Raw genomic sequence first — 11835 nt, forward strand, 5'->3', positions numbered from 1 at the left:
TTTGCAAAATTTAAATTTGGTGTATTCAATAAGCAGAAAAAAACTAAAAAGATTTGGATTTTGATGAAAATTGGTACTCGTCGGATTGTTGGGTGGTATTACAAAATTTGTAATAGTGAATCCATTATAGTGGCTCAAAATAAAAAAAAATCGTCATACTTTCATGTAATATATATTCGAGGGCTTTAAAAGCCTTAATCACGAATCTGAGTTTGTTGTTTGAAATTCAAATTGGATATTGTTCCTTTTTTTTTCTCTATACACTTGGATCCTGCAGTGTGAAAACGGGCAGTTTGAGGGTTGGTTCATAGCCAGTCTAAAAGCCGTTTTTTACGATTGTATTGATATTTTCGTATTTCCGTATTTTTCCCATTTTGAAATGCCGTAATAAATGTACTTTTTCGACGGGGTATAGGAACAGTAATTGTTTCCTGACAGTCTGATATATTTTCTTCAAAATCGCGTTTAAAATTTGGAAAACTGTTGATTACAAAAAAAGATATGAGATTTTGTTTGAAAACTGACGTTTTTTGCCATTTTTTTTAGCACGATTTGGTAGTTGATTGGATTTTTCACCAACTAAACTTGATTGAAATTAAATTTGCTCTTTACTATTCGTTTCTTTATTAAAAAATGAAATATTTATGTTATTATAAGTCCCATTATTGCTTTTATAACGTTTTTACGAACAAGAAACGCGTGCGGTCGTTATCGACCCCGCTCACGAGAGTTAGAAGGTACAAAAAAAATTCATGTGTTCTAGGGTTAATATTGATGTGATCTCATTTGCTTAGGCATGTCAATGGTTGAATACTCATGTGTCGCTTTGATATAACGTTGACTGGACTTTGTATTGAAAAAAATAGTCATTATCATGTCCTCTTTTTATGTTGATCTTGATCGAGGTCAATCTCTTAGGTAGCTTAGCTTAAATATTCTCTGTGCTCTACCAGAAAGGAGTAAATTTTGCAACAGATATTAATTTATTTAGAGAACAATAGTATAGTTTTATCCGGAACAAACATAAAATATCTATTGACAAGCATCATATGAAAATATGTATCATCTGATTATGAAAGATAGATAACTGAAGTTCCTAGCAGTATTTTCGAGACCCCTCGAATAACATAGATAAAGAAAGTTCACTACGAGTATCCTTAGATACTTTGACGAAAGCACTGTATCTGCCTCACTGTTTTCATTGAATGCTGTATAGAACTGTATCCAAAGGTTGATACTTCAATCACATATTGCACGACGAATGCTTCACTGTTATACTTTAATTCAATTAAGACTAGCTTAATACTTTGAAACAATTAACGTCAGAATATAATGAGATAAAGAATCATTAATTAATACACCAAACATTTGATTATGGTTTTCAGTGTTTGGACATGATACGACTAACTGTGAGGACGAAGAAACCTTTTAATGGTCAAAAACAACTTTTGATATGCAACTGTCTTGCCTGCAAGAAGATGGATATGTTGAGTTTTCAGATTATATTTTTGTAACGATAATCCTATACATAAGAATAACTTAAGTAGTTGTTGTTTAATTGTCTGTTGAAATGTAATGTTTTTTCAATAACTTGCTTTCGGAGACTTGCCACATTTATGGTCAACTTCTCAAGAAGTTGCAAACTAATTGTAGTGAATTTTATTTGAGCCATCAGGCCAGTGCAACCTCTCTGGTCAATATGGCATAGGGCAAATCAAATCTGGTAATTTTCAAGCGTGGAATTCGAAACCTGAAATTTGTGATCAAATTGAAAAACGCATCAACAATTCAACAATGGGTATCCCAAATAAAGAGTAAAAAATTGCTTTTTTGAGCAGGCAATACATCCTGCATATTTCCTAACTATCTCGGTGCACCCTTTCAAATTTAGATGGCCTAATCAAACTGTTTTAGGAAAATATGGAAGAGAATGTATATTTGGAATAGTAGATCTAACTGAAAGACTAAGTCGTGTTTCTGTGTTGCAAAGTAATTATCTAAAATTTGGAAGATTCTAAACATACATTCTATTCATGTAGACCTATTTTTATTCATCCTGAGGACAGCTGCTGATCTACTGATTCTCCTTGGCTGTTTCCTCTGGCTTAAATTTTGTTTAAAACCGTTTTATAGTTAAATATTGTAAGCAATATTTCTAGATACTTAAGAGGGGTTAAATATTTATATTTATTCATGTATCGATTTGTATAATTTAATTTATATGATCATAATATTTATTGACTCACTAATAAATTTGAGATGCAAGTTTCATTCAAGATTTTATTCATTTGGACACTTGATAGTTTTGTACCAGCTATATTTTCAAGCTTTTAGTTTTTCTGTTGAGATAGCTCGTAAACATTGCGCAAGAGACGAAAGAGATATTTTTTAACATCTTATTGCTGTTGTTATTGTTAAGTGGTGACCACTGGGTGCTTAGTCCTGTTGGATCATTGTGCCCGAGTTCGTTACGGCAACTTAGAGTAAAGGAAACGATGTGAGGCCAGCCAGCTTCGCAGATTAAAGCCACCTGCCCACCCCTATTTCCTCGATTTCTTTTCCAGAAGAGAGTCTCCGGCTCCTTGCCTGCCGTAAGGTAGCCTTCCTAGCTAGGTTATATGCCAGAATGCCACTGTGTCCTGGCACCCATAGGACGCTCATGCGATTTTCTCGTGCCAACTGTGTAAAGTGACGCAGACCCATACCAGCATTGATCTTACAACATATATACCACAGCTAAGCAACTTTGACAGTGCCCCATTTAAACAAAAAAAATAATCCAACTATATATAAAACACCAATGTAAAATAAATAGAGTATCTAATTTTTATTCAAATATGTAATCACAGCATAGTTCCTGTATAAATTTATTTATCCATTAAAAAAAATCTGTGGCCACATAAGACACGTCTTAAACTTTTTTACAATAAAAATATTAGAACAATAATAATTTTTCATCAGTTTTACATTCTCTCTTTTAAAAAGTTTTAGTTTTTAGTTTACAATCAGGTATTATAAACCAAGAGAAAATGAAACATATGCGATTATAAACTTCATATATATGAAGCATATATCAGAATCACATAAATTTAATTTTCCTTGCCTTGGTTTTTGCAAAAGTGGAAACGATCTTCTTTAAATAAATTGTTTCAGCTATTTCTTGTTCTATCGACAAAGTTGTCTTCGCTGCGTCGACTCAACGGTCGCAAATATTGAAAAAGCACGTTGATATCAGTGTCAAATCATTGCCTGAAACTGGCTGGGAAGGAAATAAATGCTGTGAAAGCAGTGAAGTTCCAAATACTAGAAATCAGAGAGACACTGCGAGAAATTTATAGAACCTCGCAAGTGAAAGATGCAAAGTTGACGTCAGAACCGAGAGGCCTCTGGATCGCTATTAAATCACTGTCCTTTCTCATTCGATTGGTAGTATGGTACGACATACTGCAAGTGATCAACAAAATCGGTAAGACCTTACAATGCCCCAAAGTTGATTTGCATACCACAATGATCATGATTAATGATGCTCTCTTTCAATTACAAGGCTTCCGAGAATCCGGTTTTGAAAGATGCATTCCGCTAAAGACATCGTTGAACAGTTGGACATTTTGCAAACTTTATCCAAATCGCGTACCCCATGAACCAGACGAGTTTTCAATTATCAATCTCAATGAGATGAACGACCAAGCGATCCAATGACATGATCGGAAATTCAATTTTTCATTTTCAAAACTGAAGCTTATAGAAACTTATTTGCGGTCCACTACATGCCAAGACCTGTTGAATGACTTAGCTGCAATGACAATTAATTAAATATTATTTGAGATTTTGCAAACAAAAAATCTCGCAGTTGTATTTTCAATTTTGAGTCATTCAAAAATTTTTGTTAGGGTGCCCGATTTCCAAGGCTCACACGGAAACTACCGTGAGCCAGCGCCAGCGCTGGGGGAAGGCATTTTCTGGAGTCACCTGACGGTACAGATTTTAACTCCATTGAGCTCAGATGAGCAAAGCCGCGTTACGGTAATCCTGTAAACATTAGATCGTGTTGTACGTAAGTACCTTACGGTTTTCACCCGGCCGTTGACACCATAGCGATATATGTATACAGTAGAGCGTAAGCAACGGCGTAAGCGTCCGGTGAACAGATTTGAATCGGTTCTCTAAAGGACAGGAGATAATAATTCTCCCGCCCTCTCAGTCACTCTACTCACAGCATGAGGGGGGGAGGACAGCTAAGCAGGCGCGTGCTGCTACCCCCACTCCATGGGAAAAGTGACGGAGCGGGGCTGGAGGGGGGGGATATTATCTTCCGTACTTCGGAGAACTGATTTTACTCTCTTCTGAGCGCCTCAGTCCACTCAGTCGTTTCCGAGCAATTGGAGCGAAATCATGTGTTCTCGGTACCGGTTCAACGTTCGAACCGCGTTATTCAGATCGTGCTACGTTTTTCCATCAGTGTATTTACACCATACTCATCTGTGAACAATCACAGGGAGCAGCGTGTAACCCGAAGAAAAACCGAGTTACTGAAATGAAAACATCCTGCGAACGTTGAAGGTGAATTTCGTGTCCCGAGTTTTCATTGTTTTTTGTAACTTCAGATTTCAGTGATACGTATTTTTGTCTCTCTGCATCGAGTGTCAACTTTATTCTTTTTTTTGGCTGATTTTCGGCGAATGCCCAATTGCATTGTTAGCAAGTTTGTTCTTTCGGTTCAACAGACAGCTACAGCACAAAAAGTGAGTGTAGAATCGAGTGTTATTGCGTTGTGAATCTGTGGGTAAAAGATTAGTAAAGATCTGAATTATGTGAAAAGTGCGTCGCTTCACCAATGCATCTGAGATGCTACAACTACTACAAAAGTGTGGAGCAGCCCAGAGTCGAGGTAATAATACTTTAATTATTGATTGATAATTCACGGTGGTCATTTAAAGCCGAACTTTTGTTCTTGAATAACATGCAATGTATAAATATGAAACTAGGCAACAGTAATAATTCATTTGAAAACTGAAAAGCCAATTTGCCAAATTAATTCAAGTGTCGTGTTTATTACAGATTTAAGCAGAGACTTCCGAGTAACTTTTCCATTTCTCGGCAACGTTGGTGAGTTTGCATGCGTTAGGTTATGGGTATTTCCCTGGGATTCCTCTGTCACATGGCGTGGCGGTAACAATTGTTACACAAATCTTCGATTTCATAGCTGCATGGATAGGCTCATTCACGATCGCAACGTGCTTGACTTTCAGTCGAACCATTTTTTTTCGTAATGTAATTTACCATACCTTACTCAAAGTCAGACGTTTTACACCTTGCTAAAAGTGGAATGAGCATCGCGACAGGCAACCATGGCTTACTCGGCACTCGCGAGATCGAATTGTGTTTCGTAACTGATGTAATAATCTACGTTTGAATTTACCGATGATGCCGTTTAAGTGGTGGGTTCACCTGAGGTTTGAATATATTCAAGTATTCACGTTATTGCTAAATTTATGAAATTCCAAAGTCTGGTATAACGTAACGTAATCAACTTGCATCTTATATTATATATCATTTTCAATCTTTTAACATCCAACAAGTATTGATCAACTGCAGGCTTAGCTCGCTTAGAAAAATGCTAATTGGCATACCGGATGTTTTAATCACTTTTACAAAAGGTTAATGTACCGATAGTCTGCCAACATTTACTAAAATAATAAATGCAATATTAGAGTTGGCGGGATAAAACCGCAATACTGTATTCTGAGAAGGCAGACTACGATACAAAAACATTTTGCTCCCAACAGCTAACCAACGAAAATGTAAGTCAGTGATCACGGCGCAAATGATGAAGAATGATGTGTGTTGGAGAGAATGGAGAATCGTTTAGGTCGAATATAGGTAACCGGGTAGGTAGGTGGACGTTTTGGGATCCGTCGCGGGGTTTATGCATGAGTGTGTGAATCTCTCTTTTCCGTTGGGTGGCTTCGTTGGGAAACAGGCGAGGGTAGGAAGGTCGCGATGTACCGTGATGTTACTAACTTTTGTAATCCACAGCGTCAAACGATCACAGACATTTTTTCCCAAAAGACTCCACGTTCGAGTCTCTCGACCATTTGTAAACATTTGAGTATTAACGAGATTCAATTTCCCATTTCTTGTCACTTTGCAACGATTTTTCAATCGTTATGCAATTCGATTATTTAGTCATCACCGATCGTTATTCCATTCAATTGATCTCTGTGATCGTCTGAATGGGCAAAACGCATCTCTGGACCATCTATCGCGTTCCGTGGTACGCTAGATGGGGAGAGATGCTGAGCTCGAAGACTTCGCGTCGAAGAGGACCGCCGACCGTCACGCCACACAATAATGCATGCCCTCCAACCTCCCTCCTCATTTCAATTCAATTTGTAATCTGAGAACAATAATCCGCATAGCAATGTATCTGATATCTAAAAGATGCAGATGTGGATTGGGTTTCTACAGAACTTTTGGGACACGTCTCAGATAATACATATTTTTAGACAGTTTAATCTGTCGCGCCTTATTGCGCGTAGATTAATCACGAGAATTGCTCGCAGCTTTATGCCCGCCAATTAATAACAGGAGTCGGACACGGTTTTTTGCCCGTCGGTTTTGCAAACAGTATATAAAAGACTTACGCACTCTCGATGTGCTGATTTTTCAGCTATTTGGTCAATTATTTGACGAATAATAAAGTTTTCAAGTTCCACTGCGCCTTTTGCGCGTGGACTTGATACTTTTCAGTTATGAGAGAAAGCGCGGCATTTGAAAACCGGCGCTCAACGCGCAGGAACAAAAAACTCGGCAGTAGGTTTGTTCGTGCTAGCTACATTTTCTACACTTTCGTGGGGAGTGTAAAAGATAAAAACAATCACCCTTCATCCATAATGGAAACAACCATATTTCATCCAGAATTAAAACAGTCATCTTTCATCGATAATTAACAGCCAGCGGGTTATATGAACTGAAAAATTTCAAACAAACTGCGAATGTACGCGAGTACAAATTGATTGGGAAAAACAATTTACCATAATTAACATGACGAAAAAAGTCATTTGCAATTTTTCGAAGAACGCAAGATCGATCTTGCAACTACTTGCCGTGGACTAGGCCTACTGGGGATACCACGTAAAAAGAAAACGTACCAGGCGCTCTACCGCTTGCGGTGGTGTGGAAACGAGCATAACTAAACTTATTTTCACTGGTCAAATACTAACATATTGTAGTTTCTCAAATGACAATTTTATACTTGTGTAAATTTAAATCATTGTCAATAAAACTCATGCTTCGATAATGAGGAATCGTAATACCTTCAGATTTCTCTAGTTTAGACAGTGATTTCCACGCAAATACATTTATTTGTTTGATAAATTTCGTTTTTTAATTAAAGTCAACAAGGTGCACATACCTTTGGCAATTTAGAGTTTGTCAATTCCAACATCATTCTCCCACGCTTGACCTTTCATAGTCTACACAATAAAATCGTTGAATTAAATTCAAAAGTTTTATTCGCTACTCATTGAACAATTCGACTTTTCGGAGAAATTAGTTCAATTTCAATTGCCTTTCCGGCACAGCTTTCTCAGTATTTCTTTCTTGAACTTTCTGTATCACGAGAATTCGTAAAAAACCACGGAAATTTAACATTAGTTGAGAAATTATTTTTTTGTGTCAGTTGTATCTTTTTTAGGAACGAAGATTTCAGTGCTGATTGAAGATACATATTATCATCTTCAGTTAAAGGTATGAGTTCAGTATTAAACATATGTTCCCAAATTACAGAAGGAACAACTGTATATTTTCATCCTCAGAAAAGGTTTCTAACTCTTTTAACAGTAAACCAGGTTCATATTTATTATGCATCTATGTAGATAACATTATTTTTGTCGATCCGATGGAATTATATTGACAGTGCTGAATTTAGCCCCAATGAATTTGCGTAGTTGAAAAGCATACGGTGTCCTCTCTGAGTTCACGCGGTGAGCGATGGATGGTAACATCAATTCGTGTCGCCTCTATAATACTCACCGCTTGCTGGATTGAGTTGCGCGTATAGGGCAGGACGCAGAGATCGCCAGTTGACGATGAATATATCTCTTGCCATTTTCGATTACGAAAAGCGGCATCAAGCTAGCAGCCTATATGTATCTCTCTGAACATCTACTTCATATCCAATCTAACACACGCACACACACACACACACGTGTATCAACGAATATTATTTCTCTATATTATAATGCTGGAATTTTAATAATCAGATATTGTCCACTCATATTTTAATACCTCAAAGTATTTATAACACGAATACCGTTTGCTTACATTGAATTACTATCTGCTTGCAGTGCAAATCAAACTATCCTTACTAATATTCAGATATTCATACCTTTCAGCATTGTTAATTGAACTATTATTATTATGATATCTAATAACTCATTTCAAAATCGGGTAGACAACTTAAGAATGTTTAACCAAGTAGAATATATTCAATGCAATACAATAACAAACTTTGCTAGGGGTAATTCAGATCGAGCTGTGCTTTACCACCATCAGTACGATGCTATGCCGCTAAGTTCTCAGAAATGGTGCACAGCGCTGGTGACATTGCTAAGTCTTGAGGGATATATTCGATCGTAGATGAAACGCTTATTAGTTAATATTGTTTTACCTTGAATAATTGAATCTTAAGAATCAATTCCTAAGGTGAAGCAGCCCCGTAGAACATTGCCTTAGATAACTGTACTTAATACACCCTGAATACGTGTTCAGTTGTGCACACCTGTGCCATCTTTTGTCACAAAATTTTTACATTATTCAATTGTTTAATCATAAAATTACCTAAATACAAAAATATTCCGATTACAGAAATGATATTAAACATACATGGAGCCACAAGCGAAAATACATTTAACATCAAACATCATAAACCTAGTGAGGCACGCTTTAGAAGCAAGTTAGCTGTTAGCTGGGATACGCAAAGCAGACCATATAAGGTAAAAACCAACACACGAATTGGTTCAACCGTGGACTCAATGTAATAAATCTGTCAACCAAAATTGTACAGGAGCATAAGAGATGGTGTCCTATATACACGGATTTTAATCAAGCTCGGAGAGCCAGTTCAATATTAAATTCAATTAGTAAGGCCACTATGCCCAAGCGTAGAATCAGTGTAAAATATAAAATCAATTAGTAAAAGTATAGCAAATTTGTACTTTTTGGTGTAATGTCGAATAGATCTTAGTGCACATTTCATTTACAAAGTCGCAATATATATTAGCTTGAGATGAAACATTAACTCGTTTAGCAAAAATTGTTATCATTTATTATTCGCCTACCGAAATATAGTAACAAAACAAAATATACATGTTATTTCTATAAAAAGAAAGGAATGAAGATAATTCTGTAGATTTATTTAGTCCAAGCCATCCTTCTTTTCCTTTATAGCTTCCTGAAACAATATTATTTATGTACCGTTATGTATGGAGAATATTCATTCGGTATAACATAGTTTACTTTAGTATAATCTAAAAATACAAGTAGACCAAAATGACGAGTGGCAATTTGATATCATATATACAAAGTGTTTTTAATAAATGGTTGAATGCAACTGACTCTCAACTTCAGTAAGCATTAATAATTTTCTCATGAAGCTTTCATTTTGTAAACCTGGTCTCAGGAAGGCTGGTCATTTTTTTTCAAATATGTTCAATATATGGTTCAGGGCTACCAATTGTGCTCTAATTAAATATTTGACCTTTAAACGGTTGCGTCTAACACAATTTGTAATTCAGATGTTTTTTGGGCAAGTGATTTTGAAATGGGATTATTTTATATAAGCCAGAATTTGATGACAGTAATGAAAGTCCCAAATTGCAGAAGACAAAAATATTAAAAGCGTGTGGCAAAGATACGAGGTGAATCGGCTTTAGGTGTTGGTGATTTCAATTTCAGACTGATTCAGACTATCTAATGCTAGCGGTTTTGCACCACCTAAAAACAAGGCACAAAAAAGTTCCAATCTACCGTAAACAGTGATTAGTTTATTAAACTCAATATTCATCAGATATTTTATTCAATTTTGGATATTTTGCGAATTATTGTGATTTTAATCCGAAAAAATTGAAAAATTCGACATAATGTTATTAAATTGAGAGAAGATATAAGATTTTTTTATTTTTCATTTTCGTCTAGATTTTTACGAAAAATTGACAGTGAATTAAAGTAAGAATTTTTTGACGTGTTATTTCAAGCGAGACCTCTAAATCTTATCCGATAGAGCTGAAACTTGCAGGGGATTAGTTTTTCACCAAAAACAACAGTTTTATGAGGAAGCAGAACTGAAAAAAAAATTTATTTGCTTGAACTACTCTTGTATATACCATAGGATTTACTCATCACTGAATATGTTTCATGTTTTGTTTTCTATCCACCCCATACTTTTACGTTTGTCAACAAAGGGGATAGATATTTTCATTGTGACTAATCGTTATCCTTCAAAAAATTAAACCTACCTTGAAACGTTCTTCAAACAGTGATAGTTCTGCAATGAGGTCAGTTATGGCATGCATAAATGCTTCATGAGGCGTATAATCGGATGTTGTTTGAATACGGATCACAAATTTATGCTCCAACGGGTGCGGCAATTTGTATCCAGCAAACAAAACTTGAGGATCCTTTAACAATTGACTAAAATAAAAGCATAGACATTAATAAACTTATTTGTTATGACGAGGTCGCAAGTTTCAACTAAATTGAAAGAGATGGTAAGAACACTCCTTAATTATATCACTGTCAACTGTTTCCTATTTCAAAAAATCAATTGCTATCACTCAAAGTGATGTTGGCACAACATATTGTTGTCCTGACAAAGTGTAGTTTTTAAGACATAACTATGTGATAAATACTTTCGAATCATGTTTCCCAGGGTATGATCTTCCTTATTGACTGTGAATATTGCTGCATTGGGTACTTTTGAATCTTGTTCCTTGATGATTCTGCAAAAAGAATTCTAATTGTTAGAAGTAATCATTATTGCCCCAGAAAATTCACTCTCTTGGCTGAAAAGAATACTGAGGCTATTTGGAATATTCGGAGGGTTAGATATCAAGTGACAATAAGGTATACCTCTACCATCAAAACATCATGGCTATACCATCCTTCCGATGGTATCAGCAATTTATGGCAATATTAACAGGTATATGGTTTGTGCTCTTTGAACATCATATGAAAATTGCTCAAGTCTGTAGCGATGCAGTAAAAGAGACTGAATTTACTGTCAAAACTCATGTATGAATCAAATATAATTCTAATAAAGCTACTCTTTTTCCAAGTCTAATTCCAATGGTTAAAGCAAGATATTCCTCCGAATACAGCATTGGTGAACTGGGAGAAACAAATGGAATGCAAAATACACTATCTTAAAGTGCGGTAAAACATTTAGATCTTGACTTAGGACACTGACAGGTGAATAGTTTGTTTATATTAACCTAAAACCTGAGCTTGAGGAAAATGGTCTCAGAAAATGCTTACTTTTTCTCTCCATCATACAAGAGAAACGATTCGAAGGTCGGTGGCGCGTTCATGTTAATAGTTAAAATATTCTTTAATAACGAATATTATCCAGGTATCAAAGTGAGAAAATCATGCACCGCTAAATACACTTGGATAACTTCGGGGTTATTTTGCTTGAAGTGCCCGAAGTCACCTGGAAGTGTTGAAAAAGGAGCTCCCAGCGCTGAAACTGAAAATTCCCTAGGAGCAAGACAGAACTTGGCAATAATGCTGTAGAGCAAGAGAGACAGAAAATAGCAATGATCTTTTATGTAGTTT

At 35.9% G+C, this 11835-nt stretch overlaps 2 protein-coding genes across 9 annotated transcripts in view; one reads left to right on the forward strand and one right to left on the reverse strand.

Moving 5' to 3' along the window:
• The window catches only part of LOC124301485 (restin homolog), a 45926-nt gene extending 43655 nt beyond the window's left edge, over positions 1-2271 (forward strand). For all 8 annotated transcript variants that reach the window (XM_046756590.1, XM_046756588.1, XM_046756591.1 and 5 more), the window contains one exon: positions 1386-2271. In XM_046756590.1, coding sequence (XP_046612546.1) covers positions 1386-1432 — 47 coding nt within the window. In that variant the 3' untranslated portion in view covers positions 1433-2271. The remainder of the gene's footprint in view (positions 1-1385) is intronic.
• Positions 2272-8467: 6196 nt separating this feature from the next.
• Positions 8468-11729, reverse strand: LOC124301166 (DNA-directed RNA polymerase II subunit RPB11). The gene is made up of 4 exons (XM_046755911.1): positions 11536-11729; positions 10911-11000; positions 10518-10692; positions 8468-9454 (listed from the first exon to the last, which is right to left on the reverse strand). Exons 1-4 carry the CDS (start codon positions 11586-11588, stop codon positions 9419-9421), a joined length of 354 nt encoding a protein of 117 aa, XP_046611867.1. The 5' UTR covers positions 11589-11729; the 3' UTR covers positions 8468-9418.
• Between the last annotated feature and the right edge of the window lie 106 nt (positions 11730-11835).

The sequence above is a fragment of the Neodiprion virginianus genome, chromosome 3 (genome assembly GCF_021901495.1).
Source record: "Neodiprion virginianus isolate iyNeoVirg1 chromosome 3, iyNeoVirg1.1, whole genome shotgun sequence".
Taxonomy (NCBI): domain Eukaryota; kingdom Metazoa; phylum Arthropoda; class Insecta; order Hymenoptera; family Diprionidae; genus Neodiprion; species Neodiprion virginianus.

What these genes read in the sequence shown, in the direction of transcription:
- LOC124301166 (XM_046755911.1), bottom strand. Translation starts at nt 11,588, where the DNA reads ATGAACGCGCCACCGACCTTCGAATCGTTTCTCTTGTATGATGGAGAG. An exon ending in TTGTATGATGGAGAGAAAAA is followed by an intron (nt 11,001 to 11,535) that starts GTAAGCATTTTC and finishes TTCTTTTTGCAG; the next exon opens with AATCATCAAGGAACAAGATT. An exon ending in TGTTTGAAGAACGTTTCAAG is followed by an intron (nt 9,455 to 10,517) that starts GTAGGTTTAATT and finishes ATATTGTTTCAG; the next exon opens with GAAGCTATAAAGGAAAAGAA.